General features: G+C 35.1%; 1 protein-coding gene and 1 pseudogene across 1 annotated transcript; both read right to left on the bottom strand.

Annotated features, from left to right (window-relative positions):
- Positions 1-1,609: 1,609 nt before the first annotated feature.
- On the bottom strand, positions 1,610-3,863 carry LOC137941470 (uncharacterized). The gene is made up of 2 exons (XM_068786904.1): positions 2,136-3,863; positions 1,610-1,929 (listed from the first exon to the last, which is right to left on the bottom strand). Exons 1-2 carry the CDS (start codon positions 3,600-3,602, stop codon positions 1,909-1,911), a joined length of 1,488 nt encoding a protein of 495 aa, XP_068643005.1. The 5' UTR covers positions 3,603-3,863; the 3' UTR covers positions 1,610-1,908.
- A 101-nt stretch (positions 3,864-3,964) lies between these two features.
- LOC137940202 (purine permease 3-like) lies at positions 3,965-13,905 on the bottom strand (annotated as a pseudogene).
- Positions 13,906-24,401: the final 10,496 nt, after the last annotated feature.

Genomic DNA, 24,401 nt, shown 5'->3' with positions numbered 1-24,401 from the left:
TAAATAAAATATAATTAAAATAAAATGTGTGATAGGAAATTTAATTTTGTTATAAAAACCTACAAAGCCTCACATAGGTTTTACCTGACTATATCTCGTTGAACCACTAGTTTGTAAGGTATCAATACTGTAGTATGTGTCATCCTTCATAATTTCATTGAGAAGAAAATCTTTCTTTGACAATATTGCAGGGAAATTGATGAGAAGTTGAACTACCAAACACAAAATTGAAACCACTACCCAAAGGACCTTTACAAATACCTGACTCAGCTTGTTTGCTCATCCACCATTAGTCCTTGATCAATTTGCGTAGCTGAATCTTGCTGGCTAGCCATGGCTTTTGTTCTCTCACCCTCTTTGCATTTCTTCTCAAATGGTTATCACTGAAAATGGATGTGAGCCTTGCTGCATGGCATCTTCTAACAAACTTCTGTGCCTTCATTACCTACAATCCCTTCTCTTCCTAAACCTACACTGCCACGATTACCTGCTTCTCCAATGCCGACCATGCCAACTCCTCCAAAGCCATAACTGTCGACATAGCCATCCCACCCATTGCGGCTTTGCCTACAACCAAATTGCCCCCAACACGCACTACTCAAGCAACCCTAGCACCCTGCTTAATATCAGTTTGCCATCTTTGCCTTCAAGCCCACTGTCCAACATCAATGTCACCAATGCCTTCCATTCCAATACTCACCATTCCTTCTATTCCTTCTCTTCTTTCATTTCCCACAGGCAAAATCCAACCACTTCCATTTCTCACCCCACCGCCAGCAGCAACCAGTTCTCAAATGCCACAAGACACTCCTCTAAAATACGTATACTACAACCTATTTGCTTGAAGTGAACAATTGAACTATGTATACTATTTTTTTTTCTTTCATAAAAAAAAAAAAAATAGTATACGTAGTTCAATTGTTCACTTCAAGCAAATGAAACTGCCATTGTTTTCAGTGAAGACCTCTCCATTTAGGTGCTTCTTTTGGTGTTTTAGAATACTATCCTTTGATGAAAGAAATATTTAGAAGATTAAAAAGAACTTTAAACCTCTAAAATTCCCATAATCTCCATACTGGATTATGTGAAGACCCATTCTTTCATTTTCAAGAACAGGTTAAGCAGATAATCCCACTTTGCATATCAAAATGGAATTAAAACCAATAAATAATAACGGAGGACCCTTGTACAGGTGACTCATCAAATTCTCAAGTAACATTTCACCTCACTCTTCTGTAAAAGGAAGTCAGAATCAATCAACTGAGAGCAGCAATATTCAGATGATAATTCTTTTTTCTTGTACAGAGTGCATATTGGCAGCACAGAGGAGAGAAAAAAACCTTTCATAATACAACATCAGCAAGTAGCAGCTTTCACTCTCCATAGCGTTGGGGCTTGCACATCTCTTTATGAGATGAAGAATGATCACCTTTGACATTGCTTCCCTTAAGCATTTGGCTGGCAAGTTTTTAACTAGCACATTAAAAACTGGTTGCCAGAAATTCTCATCTTCTCGTCTCAAAGCAATCCGATAAAAAAAAAGAAAAGAAAAATAAAACAAAGAAGTTATAAGAACAGAAATTTTCTCATTTATTTTTCCTGTGAATAACAACTATTTTGACTGTATAGCCTCAACGGATTATCCATATGCAATTGATCTTTCTGGTCCGTATTTACAGTTTTTTTCTGTTTAGTTTGTCTTCCTACAAAACCTTTGCCAGCTTCATAGTGTTTGATACCTAGAACAAATTGTCTACAAACTACTGAGAGCCTACTAGAAAAAGTGAGGAGAAAACGAGAAGGCAAGTAGATTAGCAAAACAGTTTATGCATCTCTAGTTCCAGAGAAAATTACTAACTCTAACATTACCTTCAACCATTTTTGAGTTGGTCCGATTTTCTGAGGCTTCTACACTCTACAAGATGTCCCCTGCAAAGTGCAAAAAATCAATGAAAAAACCAGCTTCTAGAAGCTGCGCAAACTTTGCTCACAAGCGGTACAATATACTTCACAAGTGAAACCACCAGTTATAACAGCACCTTGGGCTCATCTTTTGGTCAAATCCAACCTATAAACTTACAAGAACAGACATCAAATGCCCCTCACAATCTAAAAGCAGATAAGTGAATATCTACCTCTTCACCTTTGACGTTATAAATCTTTGGTAAAGTACTTAGTATGTCAGAGATGTCTGTGTCCATCATCTCAGCGTGAAATTCTGCTGAGCCTACTCCATTTTGGTCATCTCCAAGTCCATGATTACCATGAATATCTTCAGAAGTATGCTTGCCATTAGGTACTGCCGCGTTGTTATTCTCCTCATGACCAGCCCTGTTATCTTCTAAAACTGCTGAAGGTGAATCTTGCTTGCTAGTCTCCATGTTTGAAGTAACCTTTTCTTTTTGCTGACGGGTGATTGGCCTTCCAGTGGGCGCCCATGTTCTCTTTACTGCCTTCTTTTTTGTTCTAGTAGGCCTTTGAACCTTTTCTTCAGGATTTTTTAGCTTGTCCAGGATTTCTGCTTTCGACTTATCTAACCTGGGTGAATGCCTAACCTGCGAAGCCACAACCCTCTGCTCAACACTTGGGCTTATCGACTGCTTCCTCTGTTTAGAAGGAGGGGTTTTAGATATCTCACTTTGTTTCGCATTGGCGTGGTTGGACTTCCCCGGGCACCCTTTCTGACTCCCAGCTTCCACTACCGGTCTGGCATTTGGATCAGAAGTATTAGCTGAACCGCCTCGCGGCTCAGCATTCACAGCATTAGGAATCACGCCCGGCTGAAAATTGCCTGGAAACATAGGGAAAAATGGATTCACAGCTTGACCACCTCCGAACCCCATTCCCATATACGGATTGGGGCAAGGACTACCGGGGTTAAATCCTGGAGATCCCATCGGGAAAAAGCCCCAATTACAGTAGTACGCGTTCATCCCCGGCACGGTCTGCGGAAGATTCTTCACCTCCGAAGCCCTGAAGGGCCGATGACAGTTCTGACACTTGAGATTACAGTTCTCATAAACCCTCGCATACTCGTACATGTAACAGCAATAAGGGCAACCCGTCCAAAAATTCTCCGATCCCCGATCGGCCTCAGCGGCTGACGCCGGGGCAGACGCAGAAGCAGAATCCGCCTTACTCTGCGCCCGAGTAGGCCGCTCCCTCCCGGCAGAACCGAACCTGAGGGCAATCTTTCGCTCCTTGTCGTAGAGCGTGCGCTTGGTGGGATCCGAGAGGACGGACCAGGCGTCAGCGACCAGTTTGAAAGCGGAGTCAGCCCCAGCATTCTTGTTCTTATCCGGGTGCAAGAGCAGCGCCAGCTTCCGATACTTCTTCTTTATAGTGTCGAGGTCGACAGCAGAACCAGAGGAGGCATCCAACTTGAGGACAGCGTACCAATCATAGTGGTTGTTGACGCGCTTCTCAGCGGCGAGAAGAACATCTGCGACAGCGACGATCTGGTCGACGCCGTCAAGGAGTGGGTCAGCGTCGATGGCCTGAAGGGCGAACTTTTTGCTGCCGATGAGATCCTGGGCGATCAGGAGCTTCTCGGCTATGCTTAGAAACCGCACGGCGTCGGAGCGGCTGGTGGTGGGAGCCATTTTCCCGCGGTCCGACCTGATCCCTCGACTCGCAGAGCTGTCCACTTGTTCGTTGTCGAGAAAGGGTGAAAAAAAATATGCTGGTTACGGAGGAGGGCGATCTCTCTCCATGCAGGGCAGAGAAACCATGAAATGACGAGCAGGACGTGGAGATCCGCAAGGGGAATGAATTAGTACAGTGAGGGTATTTAGGCACTCGAGGCTTCGAGCTTCTGTCACCTTTTTACTTCCCATACAGAAGACTAGAGGAGAGAGAAGCAACGGAGATCATAATATTCGGCTGTTAGATTGAGTCAGCGAGCACTACGTCAGATTCTTATGTACCGTTCACAAGAGTGTACCATTAATTGGCTGGGCTTGGATCATATATTTGATAAACCAAGTGTGAGCCCATGGGTAAATTCTCTCTGACCATGTTTTAGTGCTCCACCCTTTTCAAGCGCGCTGACCACGTCTCTCAGCAATGGAACTTTCATTGCCAATGTCCGGTACAATCTCGAGTACCGGGCTCGTGTCCCATCAGCAGTTCTTGCCATAGCCAACAAACTTATCGCTTCAGGCAATTGGTTAAACACCTGCTTCATCTCCTCCATTGACATATCGGCAAGGTCTGACGGCCTTGGAACAACTCTGATAAATTCACCCCCTTTGGGTTCTTGAACCCTTGCATCTGCTTTAACAACCAGCTCAGATTGGGAGTTGGCACCACATTTGATGATAAATGGTGATGTCGATCCAGTGTTGAACTGTAACACATTCCATTGTGATACTGCAGTCTCCTGCCCAGAAGAGCAATCAGAAGAGGCCGACAGAAGTTGAACCTCCCCAGGTTGGTGCACCTCTTCAGGAACGGTCTGCACAACAAAGTAGCAGATGGATGAATAGAAAGAACTTTTTTCCTTCTTACTTGTATCCAAGGGCTAATATGATAGCACTTTTTGTGTTTTTCCTTATTTGAAGGATGGGGTGCTCCCACCTCCACATAACGACCGGCAACTAAAGCAACTTTGAAAGGAAAGAAATTCATCTTCACTAAAGGAAATAGACAGGTAACATATCCAAAAGGTAGTGACCTCAAACACATTTGATGCAGACCTCTTTTATACGGTTTACATCCTAACAAAATCACCCCAACTCTCAAAGAGGAGTCAAAGAGGAGGCCAAAGCAAAAAGAATATATATATTTTTAAAAATATGCAAAAAGCAGATGTAAGCAACCAGATAACTGCAAAAAAGCTCAGATATCCACTCAGACACAATGATAGGAAGTTCTACCTCCAGGAGGACCAAATGCCAGTTTCCGAAGTTCCCATGCATAAAAGGAATAATTTTCATACCTCCATTGCTATCCTGGCACATGCGATCTGCCTTTGAGCACATGGATGATCAATAGCAAGAAGTGAAGGCATTCTTCCAGAGAGTTCATCTAGAGAAGTAAGTAAGGCTTTCTTCTTGCTTTTGGACAGAGAGTTTTGAGAAGCTTGTCTTGATATATCCTATAAAAACAGTGAAGAACATGTTCCTATCTTGTACTCAAACTTCACTCACAGAGTAAAACAGATTCAGAACTATAAGCAGATATATAACTGTTATTCTTTTTATAGGTAACCAGACCTTGACTTGTTTCAAGATGCCATCAAGAGATATTAATGATGCTAATCGTGCATCTTCAGCTGCAGTGGATAGGCTTTGGATAGGTGAACCACCTTGTTCATTTGTTGCAAAATCTTGAAAAAAAAAACAAGATTATTCCTACTCATGTTAGTCCAACATAATTAAAAAACCGCAAAAACAAAAAGATTACAGTTCAAAGACCAACTGACAACAGTGGGAAAACATATGAAGTAAAACACAGAATTGAGTACATTTTAGACATCAATGATAGGTGACTACATAAAAAGCCTATGAATAAAAATTGCTTAAACAGTGAGAAGCAAAATATTTTCAAGAACTCGATCTCTCTATCTTGTGCAGAAGTCGGTTAAGTCTATTACATGAAAAAGAAAATCTATTCATGTTAGAAAATGATAAATAAGATAAGATACCTAACAATGGTAGAAAAGGGTTAAATCCCAAATATCTTTAGCAAATTCTATTACACAGTTTCGTGAGCAGAATTAAAAAATGAAAGACTTGTACTTTTACATTTTATAACTTGTATTTTACTTGACTTACAATGTAAATGTTTACCTATACACAGATGTACAGCCAACTATAATACATGGAAACAGGAATACAGAACAAATGGCCCCAATAAGTACAAACCAGTACCTTCATTCTCTTGTGGTCAACTGATTCAAGTGCAGAACGCAACTTGTGCACTTGAGCCAAGTCTTCTGCCTCCTCTGTTGCCAGGGTACCAGCAATATCCTGCAAAGAAACACCAAATTGAACTAAGAAAAGCCTGCTCTAAGAAGGGAACATTTCCCTCTCAGCAGTCTTTTGGCATCTTCGGAAGAAGTGTAATAATAGCACTTTCGGGGGTGTTAGTTGCTCTGTGGGAGGTCTTATTGAGCAGGTTATTCACTCTATTATGTCACAGGTTCATACCTTTCATCTTTTTCCTTTTACCCAAGTTCAGTGGTAAGAGAAAACTGGTCAGATTTTATTTGTTTTCATGTTTCTTCACCTGTTTCATCAGTTGCTTGGAATCCTTCTCCTGAGGGATCCCTTGAACTTAATTTTGATGGAAGCTCTTCTGGTAGTCCTGAACCAGCAGGTATTGGAGATGTTATTCTTAATCAAGCTAGTGTGGTTCAGTTTGCTTTCTTGAGATATCTTGGTCTAACAGCTGCATTGGAGGCTGAAATTTGTGCTCTTTTGAAAGGAATTCAGATCAGTATTCAGCATTTTCAAATTCCTTTGATTGTTGAAGGTGATTTGTCCACCATTATCTCATGGTGCAAAGGCTCCTGTCTTCCATCTTGGCATCTTCAGTATTCTTATGAGGAGAATATTCATATTTGTAAAGATTTAGTTGTTTGGGCTCATGTTGTAAGATCAGCCAATTTTTTAATTTTTAATTTATTAAAAAAATCTTATATGTTGTTGCACGTTTTATTACCATGTTTTTATTCTGCCAAAAATAAAAAATTATATATTAATTACTAAAAATTTATTTTAATATCATTAACACCTATTGATTATAGCTTTAAGAAATTTTCTAATTTAGAAAATATTTTTAAAAAATTATCTTTGTTTTTAAAAATCTTATTTGTTCGTAAACTTTTTCTTACCTTCTTTTTTGTAATAATAAAAATAATTTTTTACTAATTATGAAAAATTTTCTTCATCTGATTAACGCTTTTCATTATCGATTTAAGATATTTAGTAATTTAAAAGTATTTTATAAAAAAAATTATTTATCAGTACATGTTTTATTACCTTCTATTTATTGTAAAATTATACAAATTTAATATTGTAGTTATTTAAAAATTAAATTATAATCTAATTAATACCATTCATTATCGATTTAAGATATTTTTGAATTTTTAAAAATAAAAATAATTTTTTGCCTGTAATTTATTGTAAAAAATCTATAATTTTTATTTTAATTAATTTAAAATTTTGTCTTTATCTTTATCTCCTCTCATTATTGATTTAAGATAAATTTTAATTTAAAAATTTTTATGTTCACTTATATTACATTTTATTTTTTGTAGTAAAATATTAAATTTTATATTAATTATTAATAAATCTTCTTCTAATCTAATTTATTCCTTCATATTCGATTTAAGAAATTTGTAATTTTTTTTAAACGTATACATTTTATTACCTTCTATTTATTTTAATAAAGTAAAAAAATTTTATACTAATTATTAAAAAATATTCTTCTTATCTAATTTACGCCTTTCAATATTGATTTAAGAAATTTTCTAGTTAATTTTTTTTTGTAAAAAATAATTTTTATTTTATAAATATGATTTTTTAGTACTTTTATTATCTTAAATTTATTTTAATATAATATAAAATTTATATATAATAATAACTTTATCTAATTATAGTAGTAAGACTGAATATACAACTTGGAATAGGCTCAACTAGACTCAATTTCCTATTTAGGTCATAAAAGACATCAAAATTGTAGAAGCGCAACAACTTGATTGTCTTAGTCAAGTTTGCGACAATCAAGTTTGCCAATTTAAGAGGCAAACTTCATTATTGGATTCAACCACACATGTCAGTTACGAGAAAACTTGATTCTATTGAAGAGAATATATGGAAGGCTCTTACATGACTCTCACAGTAAGAAGTCTCACATAGCCAGAATTAATATAGTGGAGTCTTACATGAGTCTCACAGAAGAGTCTTGAGTAAAACTTATTTTTAGTTATGTTAGTCTTCTATTTATGTTTAGTTATTTAATAATACTAAGATTTATATTTGAGTTAGGCTTTGGGTGTAATAGAGACAAGGATAATTTAATTGTAATTGGACTCAACTACTTTCCTCCATTATAAATATGGGCTAATGTACTCAAATTACACTAAGTCAGTGAAGTTTTTCTCTTTTCCAAAAATTCATCATGGTATTAGAGTAGGTTCTGTGAGTTGACTTGGCCAACCACATAGATAATGCAATCATTTTTTTTATCTATCATCTCTAGTAGTTTAGATTCGTATTTTATATCATTTTTCTCTCTTTTCAGTCCCTATACCCATTGTTTTCTTGACATTCGAACTTCCATAATGAGATTTCCAAAGAGCAATCGACATTTGAAGCAACAAAGGTTAGACTGCAAGAAAGGTTTGAGTAGCAGTAGAAAACTTCTAATTTCTAGCCATTTTATGCCATAAAAATGATACTTTACAGGGATAATTATATATCCAAAAAAATATTTGTAAGTTTATTATCTTACCTATTCAACCAATTCTCAATTTGGGTTTTCTAGATGGAGATGTTGATCGTGGAAGAGTCAATGGTTGTTGGCCAAAGAAGAAAGAGTACTCAGTTCGAAAAGATTATAGATTCCGAAATATATCAAATTCTTTATCTCAAAATAAGTATATTTTATGAGTAAAATTTATATTCTTATGAATGGTATTGAAGTCTAGTTTCAAAATGAGAAAAAATTATGTCAATCTGATCTATATTGAAGGAGATATTCTCATTGCAGTTGGCAAGGGTCAAGATACAAAATGAAGAGAATCAAGAGGTCTTAAAAGATTCAAGAACGTATATTTTTATGTCAAATTAGATATCAAATTAAATATATTTGAGTGTAGTTTATTTATTAATAAACCTTTTGGTGATTTTGAACTATTTTTTTGGAGATATTGATATTAGAAGTATCAAAGGTCAGTTCTTTCGAAAATCTCTCAGTTTCCCCTATTTCCTTTCCCATTATCTCTCTGGCATTGACGTGATTTGAGTTTCCACTTCTCCTAAAATCTGAGTTTTTTAGCAAAAGTTTTCTTCTAATCAAATATTTTTGGTCCAACTTAATCACACCATGATGTGCTAATTCCAAATATGCAATATCTTGCATCAATGTTGTTTTCAAGTTTTGTGTTGTTGTTACTTGGTTGAGTATTTTCCACATAATTAAATCCAAAAAATTGTGATCACCCCAAAAAAGTTATAATTGGTCAAGTTTATTACATTCTACAGTTATAGTCTCCCCTAATTTTGCAACAAAAAAGAAAAAGGTCACTTTGGAAGTATGAGAATTGCGTAGTCACCTCCTTCCTGTTAAAGTTATTTTTCTCATGTATTTCTTCAGTTTATCATCTTGTATTTTCTTCACTTCACAGCAATGCTTAGACCCACTACCTAAAAATTATATGAGTGTGCTCAACATCTATCTTGAGTCAAGTGTTTTATTCTTCACCCAAGAGGTGATTTGTGTTTGAGCTACACTTAAAAAGTGAGTAGTCTCTTTTTTAAGCCCTAACTTGGGCTAGTTTTCCGCCTTTAAACTTGAACGGAGTGTGTTTGAGACTATGACCATTTTGACTGGTGTATGAAACTTTGTTGTACGGCTAGGAGTGATTATCTTCTTCCATATTATGTTTTATCAAACTGGGTCTTTATGTTCTTTTTATCCACAACTTGAGGGGGTGAAGTAGAAGGAGAAGTACAAGAAAAATGTATTTTGTTCCACAAATTGTGGTAATTTTTTGTGACCAAAATATTCAAGAAAGGGAAAGTACAAAAGATGAATTTTTTGTGTCTATGAAGAAAATTTTGCGGCAAGGTAAATTGAAGACTAAGAATTTTTTTCATTGTATGCTGAAGTTATAAACTCTAGCTTGAGGGGGAGTGTTGAAGAGAAGATATGGAAGACTCTTATATTAAGAAGTCTCACAATGCCAAAATTAATATGGTGGAGTCTTACAAGAGTCTCATAGAAGGAGGTCTCACAGAAGAGTCTCTGTTTAAAAGTATTTAGTTATGATAATCTTCTATTTATGTTGAGTTGTTTAATTATGCTAGTACTTATCTTTAAGTATTAGAATTTGGGTGTAATTGGGACAAGGGTCTCTATTACTTTCCTCTATTATAAACAAGGGCTCATGTACTCAGATTACAATAAGTCAAAGAATTTTATTTTTTTTTCATAAATTCAACCTGATATCAGAGCAGGCACTCATTTGTGGGCCACCACCCAAATTATCCACATGTAGAGCCACAAAAGAGAGCCTACACATGATGGAGAGTGTTAAGAAATAATCCCACATGGATTAGTGAGTAGAAAGATCTTAACTTTATTGTTGAGAAAGAGGCTTCCTAAGTTGGCTAGTCATTTTGGGATGGACCTTGGACCCAACTTCACAACTCAAGAACAAATATTTTTATGTCAAATTTGATATCAAATTAAAGATATTTGAGTCTAGATTCTTGATCAATAAACCATTTTTAATTATGACCTATATTTTTGGAGATATTGATATCAAAAGTATTAAAAGTCAATTCTGCTAAAAATCTCTCCTTCTTCCCTATTTGTTCTCCTATTATCTCTCCAAGCATTGACGTGATTTGAGTTTCATTTTTTCCTAAAATCCGAGTTTTTTAGTCAAAGTTGTATTCTAATCAGAGAGTTTTATTCAAACTAAATCACTCCATGATGTGTTCATTCATGATGTGCAATATCTTGCATCAATGCTGGTTTCAAGTTTTGTGTTTTTGTTACGTGGTAGTATATCTTCAACATAGTTAACTACGAAAAGTTGTGAGCTCCCCCAAAATATTATACTTTGTCAAGTTTATTAAGTTCTATTGTTATTGTCTCCCCTAGCTTTAAAAAAAAAGGTTACTTTGGAAGTATTAGTGTTGTATAGTCGCTTCCTTCTGGTAAAAGTTATTTTTCTCAATTATTTCTTCAATTTATCATCTTCTATTTTTATTACTTCAGAGTAATGCCTTGACCCACTACCTAAAAAGTATAGGAGTGTGCCCAACATCCAACTTAGTCAAGTCTTTTATTCTTCACCCAAGAGGTGATTTGTGTTTGAGCTACCCTTAAAAAGAGCATAGTCTCTTTTTTTAGCCTTAAAATTGGATAATTTTTCGCCTTTAAAATTGACCGAAGGGTGTTTTCGTACAGTTAGGAGTGATTTTCTTCTCCCATATTGTGTTTTGTCCATGATGGGTTTCTATGTCTTTTTTATCCCCAGCTTGAGGGGGAGAAGTAGAACAAGAAGAACAAGAAAGAGGTCTTTTGTTCCACATGTTGAAGTAATTTTTATGTGACCAAAATATTGAACAAAGGGGGAGCACAAAAGATGAACTTTTTGCATCTATGAAGAATTTTTTGTGGCAAAAAAAAATTAAACACCAAGAATCCTTTTAATTGCAAGCTGAAGTTATAAACTCCAACTTGAGGGGGGGGGGGGGGAGGAGGAAGATATTGAAGGTTCTTACATGACTCTCACAATAAGAAATCTCACATAGTCAGAATTAATATGGTGGAGTCTTACAAGAGTCTTAGTTTAAATATATTTTAGTTATGTTAGTCTTCTATTTGTGTTCAATTATTTAATAATACTAGGACTTATCTTTGTTAGACTTTAGGTGTAATTGGGACAAATATAGTTTAATTGTAATTGGACGTTACTACATTCCTCTATTATAAATATGGGTTCATGTACTCAAATTATATAAAGTCAGTGAAGTTTTTCTCTTTTCCAAAAATTCAACAGTCTCCAACCTAATACCCAATGAGGTCAGAGTTGCAGGTACCCACTAGTCTTTTTGTGCATAAAATAAAAGCAAAAGAACTTTACTAAATAAAATAAAATACATTTGAGTTCATTTTTTATTACTTGTGAAATGCTCGAAGGCTCCTGAGTCAATGATACAATATGAAAAGGAGGAAGTGACAGATATCATACATGAAGTAATAGTAGTAGCAACAATGGAAGAAAATGCAAGAGAAGATACCATTATAGTCTTCAAACTTCACAAGATTATATTCAAAAAATAGTACCATATGGAATAGTGATTAATCAGGATGAGATAGAAATATTTAAAAAAAAATCTAGTTGCCCTAAGGCCTAGAAAATTCTTTTAATATAAATCGCTTATGTTTTATAATCTAAGCTCACATGAAAGATTTTGATTTAGGCTTGAGGCTGGGCTCAACTCAAGCTCAAGTTCAAAGTATTTAAATCATGCTCAATTAGAAGATATGTAGGTTTGAGTTCAGCTCGACTCGATGCCACCCCTAAACTCCTCAAATCTCTCAATTAAGAAAATAAATCAAGAAGGATTAACTCCCCAAAGAAAAAATAATCAAGATGCTACAATTAAGGGTTAGTGAGGAAGGAAAATTTTAGATTTCAAAGTCATTCCATCTCTCCAAAATCCAATAGGAAAGACACCTAGATGTGTCTCAATTCTACCTTTATTGGAGAAAATGACAACCAATGTGTGTTGCATTCAATCCATCTAATCAGTTCGGCATTTTCTTTTAGAGCCATGTAGCAACGTCAACGCCCACCCCTGTACGACGTCAGCAACAATACAAAAACTGTATGGATTTAAAAAGTAAACTGCATGCCCCATAGCTCCACCAAGACTACACAAGGTCAGTTTCTTTCACAATCTTCTTTTTCTCTTTCAGTTTTTCTCCATACAAGTATGAAGAGAAACCCCAAAGAGATAAAGCGAGAGAAACACCTTTTTCAGCAGTGAATTTCTCATGAAAGAATAAGACGGCCAATATCTGTGTGACAGGAAGGAGAGCTGCTTCTAATACTCCAGCATTTAGAGACGAGGAACATGAGACAACACCCACCATTCCGAGGAAGTAAAACTGCCACATTATAGCACTGGATAGAATAGCAACGTAATAGTTGACCTCACCCAGCTCGTATGCACTCACTTCTCTAGCAATTGCCTGCAACCCACCCCTAAACTGTTAAAGAAACTATTCGAGATGAGGCATTATTTCTCTTTTATAGCTTAAAACAAGAAAACACAAATTTACCAATCAAAGGGAACACCACTGCACCATGGAGCAAAGATATTTGAGTAAATTCATTGGAGGAATTTAGCAAACATTAGAAAGATCCTCTCACTTTGCTGATGGAAATCAAGTTGGCTTCAATTATATTGAGTGTCTACCTGGAAATCATTGTGGATCAGCGTGCCCACTGTGCAAAATGCAGTAGCAAAGAAGGACATCACTGTTTGCACCTCTATAACCAGACTGTAAGTAATCTCCTGCTTGGCCTTCATGTACGCGAGTTGTAGCAATGGCAGCATGATTTCCATACAAGACAGCCGCTCCAAGGGTCATGAAAAACCCTAGCATATAGTGCAAGTGAGACTCATTCGCCGGCCGGTCTCCACTGGCGTGAAGCCCTAGAACAAGGGCTCCCAGTGTCAATAAAAAAAGGGAATTGATTGAATAGGAAGAGAACTTCTGCTTGACGACGAAAAAAGAAAAAATTGCATTAAACGCCAACTGGGTCGAGATGAGCAGAGAAGATGTTGTTACGGGCAGATAAGAAGGACCGTATGCGTAGATGTAATCATCCAACCCAAGGAGGATGCCCAGAAAAGCTGAAGCCATGAAAAGACGGGGAGTGATGAAGAAGAGCTTCGTATCATCAGCCGTGGAACTTCGACGGTAGAAGTAAGAGATACAGCGGGGGATAAGCAAGATCGGCCAGCCCCCAGTTTGAAGCCAGCTCGAGAACCACAGTCGGGTGCCGCCTCGGATGAAATAGAGACGGAGTAGGAGAGGACCACCGGAGTTGCCGAGAGCCAGAAAGGCACAGTTTAACAGGAGGAGAGCAAACTTCGTCGCCTTGGCCGGTTCATTGTTTCTATTGGACTCGATGCCGACTGCATCCATCTCCTTCTCCAGCAGCTTTCTCTAGGTACGGACTGAGATACATTGACAAGCAATTGAACAAGTCTAGGTCTTCCTGTAACCAGTAAAAAAATTAAAACTGATTAGGGATTAACATGATCTTTTAGTTATCAGATAAAATCTTATTATATTTATCCCTTGTAATTATCTTTATCTTATCTATTTATAATTATATAAATACCACCCTTTATCAATTGTAAAGGTGTGGTTCAGTTCATCATCTAATATGGTTAAGTTCAATATCTAACACAATATCAAAGCATATCAATCTTCTTATTTGCCATTCTCCAAACTTTTCCACTTCTTTGTCTATGCACCCATAACTAACTCTCTGCCACACCCTCCCAAGCTGAACCACCCGGATGATACACTCTCCGATTTCGTTCGCCTCGCCCTCTCCCACCATCGTTTCTACTCGCTGCACACGTGTGCCATGCCACACAGGAATTTCCCCCAATCGAATCATCGCGCTTGTCGCCTCCATCGCCGCTAACATCGTTGTTACCCTTCATCGAGTGTCATCGTTCTGTCTCATTGTCTCCAACCCAAAACGTCTTCTTTGTTTCAACCTTCCCCGATCCCTCACCGTCGACTAGTTATCACCATTGTAGAACAACCTACACCGACACTCTTGTCGTCACCTTCATCACCTTCGTTGCGTCATCTCGCTATATTTTGACTCTTTGCCCGTCGCTATCGACCTTCCTCTCCAATCTGTTGTCATTGTCGTAGATCATCCTCTACTTTCGTTGACGCTGCCATCGCCATCAAGCTTCACCTCCTTTGCCATCCGCGTCCTCTTAGTAGAACCAAGCACGAGAGACCTAAGTTCATGGAAAATTATTTTCCCCCTAACGCCCTTGTCCCGCGCAGTACTAGGACGATTTTTTATGCGAAGAAAAAAAACCTCAATTAAAATCCTTTTCTCCCTAGATGAAGGATGCACTCACTCCGATTCTATTCGCCCTAGCCTTTACCAGTGTTGCTACTCTTTCCAGCCTCTACTAATGTCACTGCTATTCCTAGCCTCTACTAATTCTACTGCTCTTCCTAGTAGTGTCGCTACTCTTCCAGGACAATGTGCTCTCTCCGATTCCGTACGTCTCAACAATCCTTTTGCTTCCACGAACCCTTGAAACAAATCTCCTTACAAAGTTAGTGCCAAATTCACAGTATCAGTTGCTACAAGACAAGATTGAGTTCTCTAATCGTGGCCAATCTTGAGGGGGCATGATAAGGGATTACCATAATTCCTTCGGTTATCGGATAAGATCTCATTGTATTTATCTCGTGTTGTAATTATCTTCCCATGTAAAGTTTATCTTCTTTATTCAAAATTGTATAACTACCACCCTTCATCAATTGTAAAGGTGTGGTCAGTTCATCCTCTAATCTTAACAAAGACGACCACAAGCAGAAGCCAACCAGGAGATGATAATTGCAATATGTTTTCAGAATGAAATACCAGATGTCAGCTTGTTTTTAGAATGAAATACCAATTTTTTGCACTTATGCTTCATTAAAGGAGAAATAGCAATCAATTACACAGCTGTCGTAGCAGTCTTTGACATTCCAAGAAGCCTTTGTTTTTTATTTTGTATCTTGATACGGATCAAACAAATATAGATACCAGAAAGATGACACCGAGTATTATGCAAGAAGATACCGATATCACATTACATCACAGAGAGGTAGTAAGATGACAACAAAAAAAATACAACTTTTAATAGCCATTAGGAGTGAACCAGAAATACTTTACTTATATATGAATTGTAACCCGAGAATGAACCACCGAAGAAGACTCGTATGAAAAAAGACTAAGAAGAATTTGCAAGTTTGAACCATGTGTTAATGCTCCTTTGATATGAGTAATGGAAGCACCTTGTATCAAGCTAATAAGACAACGAAAAAATATGTACGTTGGGGGAGGGAGGCCAAGGCCAACTCGGGTTGGAACCAACTTGGAAAAAGAGGTGCTAACCAGCTCGGGGTTGGAACCAATTTGGGAAAGGAGGAAGATCTAATCCAAAAAGCAATGATGTAATCTTGCAACAATTAATCAAGCACCAAATAAGGTGAGTACATGCTGGCCGAGATCAAATAGGTAAGACATGTAATTCCTTTCTCACTTAGGAAAGAATATTTTACAAGAAATCAAATCAAGGAAGATCTTTCTTCAATCAGCCACTTTACAAAAATAAAATAAGAAACCTTACATTAGTGTCTTAGGTGCCACTTCAGTAAATCAATCTCAATCCTTGACTTGCCTTAAATATTTTAAGTAATGGGATAATTAAGCAAGGTAATCAATAATCAAGGAAATCTCGGATATCTTGGAGATCCTTGTAAGAATGAAGCTTTCTTTCTAGAGGTTTGGCGCTAACAACTAACCCAAAGAACCACCCTTTGCTGCCTTTTTTCTTAAATCTTTTTTGGGTAAGTCTTTCAAATATTGTGCTTATGTGGGATACAATCCAATGAAAAGATCAAGGTATGTGAAATTATATGAATACTCAAGAGATCTCAATCAATTTCTTAAATCTTCCTTTTATAAGTCATGCACCTACTAATCATTCAAATCCAACCTTTTCTTTCCTTTTTTCCTCTTAAACTTTTAGGAAAGAAAATCAAGAGCCAATCTTAATGATAGAAGATCTTCCAACGTGAAAGAACAACACAAATCCTTTCAAAAAAACTCTTGCACCATTGCAAGCACCTTCACGAGTTCAATTTTTTTTGAACAATCATATCAACCTTCATTCTTAACAACCTTCAACGTATGTAAATATAACCTTTCAATCATAAAGCACCATGGAACCATCAATGGAATAACGAGATTTAATTCAATATGCAAAGAACCCGAAATCCACAAGTTGTATCAATCTAAAAACTCATCTCTTTTACCGAAGATAACATAGATTAAACATATCGATATCAACCAAGTTGAAGCTAACATATAAGATGTAGTAACTTTATCTTTTTTTATCAAAGCATGCTCAATAAACCCTCAACTTTTGAGATATATAACAATATTCATCTCACTTAAAAGAAGAGAAGAAGAAACTTATCTTTGTGAGCTAAAAGAGATTCAAAACTAAACCTTGTTCAATACCTGAACTTCTACTGAGAGAGTTGATAAAACCTTAATTAACCAACATTATAATTTTGGGATCCCAAACCTAATGCTCTGATACTATGTTAGATTTGGGATCTCGTGATAAGGTACTCGACGAAGAGGGTGAGAGAGGAGAGAAAGAAGAAGAGAAGAAGAAAAAGAGAGGAAGAAGGAAGAGAGGAGAAAGGTGAGAGAGGCACGACTAAGGAAATGGAGAGAGAGAGAGAGAGAGAGAGAGAGAGAGAGAGAGAGAGAGAGAGAGAGAGAGAGAGAGAGAGAGAGAGAGAAGTCTAAGGACAAATTTTAGAGAGAAGAGGGGAGACTTAATGATGTACCCCTTGCCTTGAATCTCTATTTATTGTTGAGGAATAAATTTTACAATGACAACAATGCCATTAGGGTTACAAGCTCTCAAAAGGAAAAAACATTAATAGACATATATCATCTTCTTTAATTATACCCTTGTGCCATCCTTATGAGAAGACCATTAATTTACACTCTTTGCCATCTCCTTGACGTGGGGAAGGTATTTACCTTAATGCCCCTTTGAGATATCTTCCAACATGTTAGATGATGTAGACCATGCTATGCCATGTGGCACTTATGTGCCAACTCCTCTACCTTTTTGGTGCTTAAGTTGCATCTAAGTGACATTTTTTCCAATTTAGTTTTGGTAGAGGCCCAGTACAATTGACTTCATCTAGACCGTTGATTAGACTTCAATCTCGTTAATTGATCCAAATTTAGATTGTTCTGATTTTGACAATTGATAGATTGTTTGACTAAACCTCCATGCTTGATTGTCAGAAGCTTCAACTTTGACCATTGTTTAACTAGTGATTAAGTTTTGATGTCAATGATCAAACCATGGTTTGGTGTTTTATTTTTGGCAATCAAATTTCTATGCCTACATAAGGAAACATATAGGGCTTAGTGAGTAATTATTTTTGCCCTCTTCTAGTAAAGGTAATCAATATTAATTATTTTCATCTAATTGATATATGTTAAAGAATAGTACCACATGGATTAGTGAGTACAAATATTTTGAGTTTATTAATTGAGAAATAGACTTCCTAATTTGGCTAGTTATTTTTGGATGAGCCTTAGACCGAACTTCACATGGTACCAGTGCACGTGCTTATATGTGGGCTTCCACTCAAACTGCCCACTTGTAGAGTTAAAAAAAAAAGGGTTTATCTGTGAGGGAGAGTGTTGACTATTATACTCCCACATTTATTAGTGAGTACAAAGATCTTGAATTTATTAGTTGAGAAATATGCCTCTTAATTTGGCTAGTAATTTTGGGATAGGCCTTGAACCTAACTTCATAATATCTAAGTATAAGTGAATTAGACAACTAAGTGAAAAAATTATCTAATTTAAAGTTGTAAGTAATTTGGTTAATGTCATAAAATTTTATGTACATCATTAGTGTAGCCTAAAAATAAGTAAAATAAATTATTTAATTAAACACCTTAAATTTTTTATTTTATTTTACATTATTTGGTTTATTTTTACTTAAAATAATATAAAATAGTTTTCTATCCAATTTAGTATTTAGTTTTATAACTTAATTTAAATATAATAAAATATTTTATAATTTAATTATAATTTAAATTTATATCAATGTGTACATCTTATTAAAATGTTAAACACTTTTTAAAATATCTAGGTGTTTCTTATTAATTTTTAAAACAGTTAGTTAATTTTTTTTTCAAAAAATTAATAATTTTTTTAAATTTTAAATTAAAATTAAAATAGTTGAAAAATTAAAATAATTGAAAAATTAATAATTTAAAATTATTAATATATTATTTATTAATTTTATTAATAAATGAAAGTAAATAAATAAATTATTCAATTTACTAATGTAATAATATTTTATGTATGCATTAATTTAATTTAAATTAAATTAAATTTGTACTTATTATTTCAAATTATTTTTTATTTATATTTAATATAATTTTTTAATATAGCACATTTTTTTATTTAAATATTTATTAATTTAAATTATTTTTTAAAATATTTCAGATTTATATATAAATATGTGAATAATAATACTGGGTTAAATAAAATATTTAAATAAATAATTTTCATAATTTTAATATCTATTTTTAAATTTAAGAATAAATAAATATGCTTTAAGTTCCATAATAAGTTATACATAATATTATATATTCTAATGGATTTATTTTACTAGAAAAAAATTTAAATAATTTAAAAATATGGGTCTTCTAGCCTCATATAATGTTAAATTTATATTTCTTTTGTTACTCTAGTCTAATCTTATGGATGAAGGGAATATTACCCATTTTGTGGGAGAGATATGTGGCCTTTATCAAACTCCCCTAATCTAAATTATATGGTAATAAAATGATTTCTTGATTAATGTATTTAGTTGAAAACAAGTAAATAATATAGATAATATTATAATGAAAATACATTATTAAACTATATGTACACATGTATATAACTAGATAATAGAGTAGGTGTTTCTGTAAAATCGTGAACTTTGTTGTGACTAACAACCGACCGTGACATATTTTTTCAAGAAATAAGTAAAGGTTGGGTGAGTGTTTAAAAAATTAAGATATGTTTATATAGTTTTCTCAAATTAAGTTTTTTATTATATATTATCAGGTGATAGGTATTTCGGTGTAGAATAAACATTTATTTTAAAATTTGTTTAAGAAAATAAAAACATTTTGGATCTTAAGTTATTTCTTTCTTTTTTGTAAGATCTTGACAGGCAAAATCTTGTGGAACATTTTCCCTTGTGATTCTCCTCGCATAAGACGCTTAGTTAGCTTAGTTTGGATGAAACCATATAGACGTGCATAAAGCTTAGGTCCTGTCAAGAGGTCCATGAAAATAAGATCTCAGACGAGTTCCATAGCGGTCATCTTTGCTAAAGAAATCATCACAAGGAAACCTGTTCTTTGAGATTGTTCCAAAAGGTTTAACAGGAAGCATGTGATATACTTTTCTCTTAAATAAAAAAACATGAAAAGTGCAGGAGACGACCACCGTCCCGGCCGACCTCTCAATCCGAAGGCCCCTCCAGCTACTCGTTTTTAGCTAATCATCAAGAACAATAATGCATGTCTCGTCGAATGTAAACAGATTGAAGACGGAAAACTAAAGTTGGTTTTCTTTTAGTGGATGAGGTCTTGTTAGTTCTCTCATGTAAAGCTGGTAGTGTTTTGGTCTCATCTCTTTTTATTATTCAATCTCGACAAATAGTTCAGCTTTTTTGGCTTTTTGTCTTTTAATTTTTCAGATATTCTTTTCTGAATTGTAATTTGATCCAATAGCTTTCAATCCAATATCCCAACTGGCCAGGATGTTGTATCTGATTCTCTATTTCTTTATGGCAAAACATTTGTAAAATTTTGCATCGAATGTATTGCATTGCAAATCAAATAAATCAAATCCTTACCGAGTCCACATCTCTTCTTAAGCTCAGCATCATGATTTATAATATGTTTTCAAAAAATATTAAAAATTAAAACGATATCACGGAGAAAGACTCTTCCTTTAAGATAACTGGATCATTTCCAATAAAGTTTACGATACATTTCAATAGAAAAAATTGAGAAATTCTTAAAATAAGTTATGTAAGATGACATCCAAAGGAGAGTAACAAACTGAAAAGATGATCAAATATTTCTTATGCTGGCCCAGATGGCTTCACAAGAGGAGAGTGAATTGAGACTATCAAATTAAAATCAAGTTGTGCTAGTAACTAAAAATCACGCATAAAAGTAATTCAATGTAAATTGAAACATACACACATTATAGGGACAAAGAATTATTTTTTTTATCGATGTTCCCCTAGTGGTAGTCACCGCCCAAGAACCTTTCTTTCGAAAAATTTCACTATTTGAAAAGCACTAATAGCTGGAATTACATAAAGACAAAAGTTTTAAAGAAATACAACATGGATGATAAGAGATGTGTAACAACTACCCCTATCAGCTCTACAAAAGAATTGTGAAAAAATGAGGATAGAAAGAGTGTTGATCAAACCAAGTTTAGAAGTATCATTGCAAGTCTTATCTGCTTGACAACAAATAGGCCGATTATTCAATATGCAAATTGTCTATGTGCTAGATTTCGATCAAATCCCAAATAATCCCATGTGGTGGCTATGAAACTAATATTCATATACCTAAAGTGAATTCTTCATTATAGTTTATTTTATCCTAAAACTAAAGACTTTTCACTTATAAGATACTCAAATTTCAATTTTATAGAAAGTCTTGATGATAGGAAGAGCACCTCTGAGACATGTCACTTTCTAGGAAGTTGTTTACGGTCATGGTTCTCAAAGAAACATTTCGTGTGGCTCTTTCAATGATTGAAGCTAATTACATGTATGTTGCTCTATGTTGCACTCAAATACTTTGGATGAAGCAAGTCCTACAAAACTATAATAATTAGTTTGATTCTATTCCTATTTACGGTGATAATACATCTTCAATTAATTTATCCTTGAATCATGTGTATCATAGTAGGACAAAGCATATTGAAATCAAACATCCTTTTATTAGAGATTTTGTTCAAAAGAAGTAACCAACCTCAAATTTGTAGTTACAAATTATCAAATTGCTGACATTTTTACAAACCTTTACATCTAAAATTTCCTTAAAATTAGGAATGAGTTGGGAATGCTGAATATAGAATTTTAATAGAATTTCAAATATCAAGATGGTAGGAGATTCGAAAAACCCAGGTTCAGGTTTGTAATTTTACTCGTTGGACCGGGGAAAAAAACAGAGGGATTTCGGGTCAGGGTTCCAGTATTGTTAAACCCGATCTCGAACCGACTCGTGCCCACTCCTAATTCAAATGCATGACAATGGATTTGAACCCAAATCACAAATCCAGAATAAGCAATTATTGAAACTACATAATGGATTTGCATCCTCCTTACTTTTGTGGACACTCTGAGAAAATTGTGGATTTGAATCTACTCAATGGATTCAAACCCATGTGTCATGATTTTTTAAAACGCGGTGAAGTGACCAAACCCTTTGTCTCAAAGTCCCTGTTGGCCCAGGTGGCTTATCAAGAGGGGGGTCAATTGAATTTTTACAATTTTAAACTCAATGTGCCAAATTAAAATTTAGAGCAAATATAACATATAACATGTACACACCACAAATAACACAAGGATATTTTATTATCGATGTTCTCCTAGTATTATTGATAGCCCAAGAACCCTAGCATGGGAAATTCCACTAATTTACTCTATTAACAGGATTTTGTATGCTCAAATACACGATTACAATAAGCTCCCTTGAGATTTTTTGCTAGATTCTAGCTCTAGCAAACGTTTCTATCTAAAATTAAAAGTCCTAGACCAATCTATGAATAGAAATATAAAAATACAAAAGAAGACAAACTTACTCCCTTGTAATTGATGGAGAAACAACCTTCTCCTTTGAAATTTCTAAGCTTTTTCGAAGTACGAGTCAAGAAGTATTTGGAGTTTGATTATAAAGTGATGAAAATTTTGAGGGAAATAGGATTTTGCATAGTCTCTAGCTCTTTTTCTCTTAAAATTGATTCAAGTGGATTTCAAGTAAAGAATGCTTTGAATGTGGTAAGTTTGCAAATAAATGCTCAGTTACTGTGTTAAGGAACGTTTGATGGGATATTTAAACTTCCCCAAGCCAAACTAATTGTTATTTGGTCATTTTAAAAAAAGTTGACAACTCAATGATTGATCAATTTAAAGTAATAGTCCACCAATCATGTGTAACGATTATATTTTTATCATACTTTAGGCAAATTGATCGATCAATGCCTATCTAGCATACTATAAATTTTAAGTTGATCGATCAGTCTACCTCAATTGATTGATCATGCATCGATCCTCTGGCTTTGCAAAACTATATATGATCGATCATGCATTGTGTTCCTTATTGGCATACTTTTGTATGATCGATCAATATTGTAGGTATGATCGACCATGATTTATAATTTTTTAATCCTTAGACAAGCATAAACAATCAATCCAATGAGATGATCCATCATGCTTAATAACACATTCTGGCCAAGTTCTGTCTGAGTGATCAATCACCCTGATTGACTGATCATGCTTTATATTTACAGCCAGTTTTCATTATGGGTGATCAATCATTGGCAAGTAATAATCGATCATGCCAAAGCGAATTTTCTAATCTAGGCTTCAAAGCATAATAAAATTTTATCCTAAGTGACTCTAACATGCTTAAAACTTGGATATGCAACGGTAAAACATGTTCTGAATGCAACATGTCTTATAGCTCCAAAAAGTTCATTTAGACCTCAATTTTGATGAATTGGAGCTTCTCTCTTATATACTTAGAGTTCTTAAGATTTTGTAGACAACTTGGACTCTGAACTTTCATTCTACATTTCTTAATTTGTGGGTTCATCTTCAAGATGACTTGATACACTAATAGAGCTTGAGGCCTTGAGATATATATACTAGTTCTTTCACAAATATTTTGATATTTGTGTTTCTTGAAGGAAAAACTTCTAAAGTGTTAAATTTACAATTATTGGCTCTATTAAGTTTTATTACCATTAAAATATGATGGGACTCAACTCTAGGTCAAAAGTTTCTTCATCTTCCTGAGCTCAAATCAACCTCCCAGTAGTTGATTTCTCTCCTAAAACTCAAATACATGCAAAGTGACCCCCAAAAAGGCAAAATTTGTTCCCTCCTCTAGTAAAAAAAAAAAAAAAAAACCCTCTTCTCGACCTTTTAGGGCGCAATAACCTATACTTTGAAATTTAGAGCACTCTCAGGAAAACATCCCTCTTCTCCATGAGTCCAAAGAGGTTAGGACCTTCACTTCACCACCTCAGTCTCCAATCGTGATGCAAAGAGTCTTGGACCTCAACATCACCATATCAAAATCCAATCCAGCCTAGGAAAGAACAAGAAACACCAACCCACCCTGACCTACACAAGTTCAAGGCAAGGAAGAACAATCTCTAGCAGACCCAAGTAAAAAACCCTTTTTTTAGCTACACCCATTAATCCCACTAGCTGGACCAAATTGGAACCAAAAATTCTAAATTTTAAAAAGAAAGTTATACATCTCTTTGGACTACCTACCAGTAAGTCTTCTTGATCAAATGCATATTTTGAATTCCTATTTACATCGATCTTTGGGATCAAGAAGGGGAATGTCGGTCACCTAATAGAAAAGGAGCAATTGGAGGAATTAGTCGAACTCAAAGAAATGCTTTTGGTGTAGGAAATGAATGCATTTTTTAGTGAAGGGTCTACCCAGTGAGTAACCTTACTATGCAACACTTCTACTCAAGGTAGAACAATCTACTAGACCACAAGAGTTGATAATTC

This window comes from Aristolochia californica, unplaced genomic scaffold (genome assembly GCF_029961685.1).
Source record: "Aristolochia californica isolate CCGP_79_NKW_82.1479 unplaced genomic scaffold, dmAriCali1.0.hap1 SCAF_9, whole genome shotgun sequence".
Lineage (NCBI taxonomy): Eukaryota > Viridiplantae > Streptophyta > Magnoliopsida > Piperales > Aristolochiaceae > Aristolochia > Aristolochia californica.
The sequence above is the reverse complement of the archived record's forward strand: the minus strand, read 5'-3'. Positions and strand labels throughout refer to the sequence as shown.

Bases quoted from the DNA above. Each gene is read 5' to 3' on its own strand.
- LOC137941470 (XM_068786904.1), bottom strand. From the start codon at position 3,602: ATGGCTCCCACCACCAGCCGCTCCGACGCCGTGCGGTTTCTAAGCATA. The intron at 1,930-2,135 runs GTAGATATTCAC...TGCACTTTGCAG, and splicing joins ATAACGTCAAAGGTGAAGAG to GGGACATCTTGTAGAGTGTA.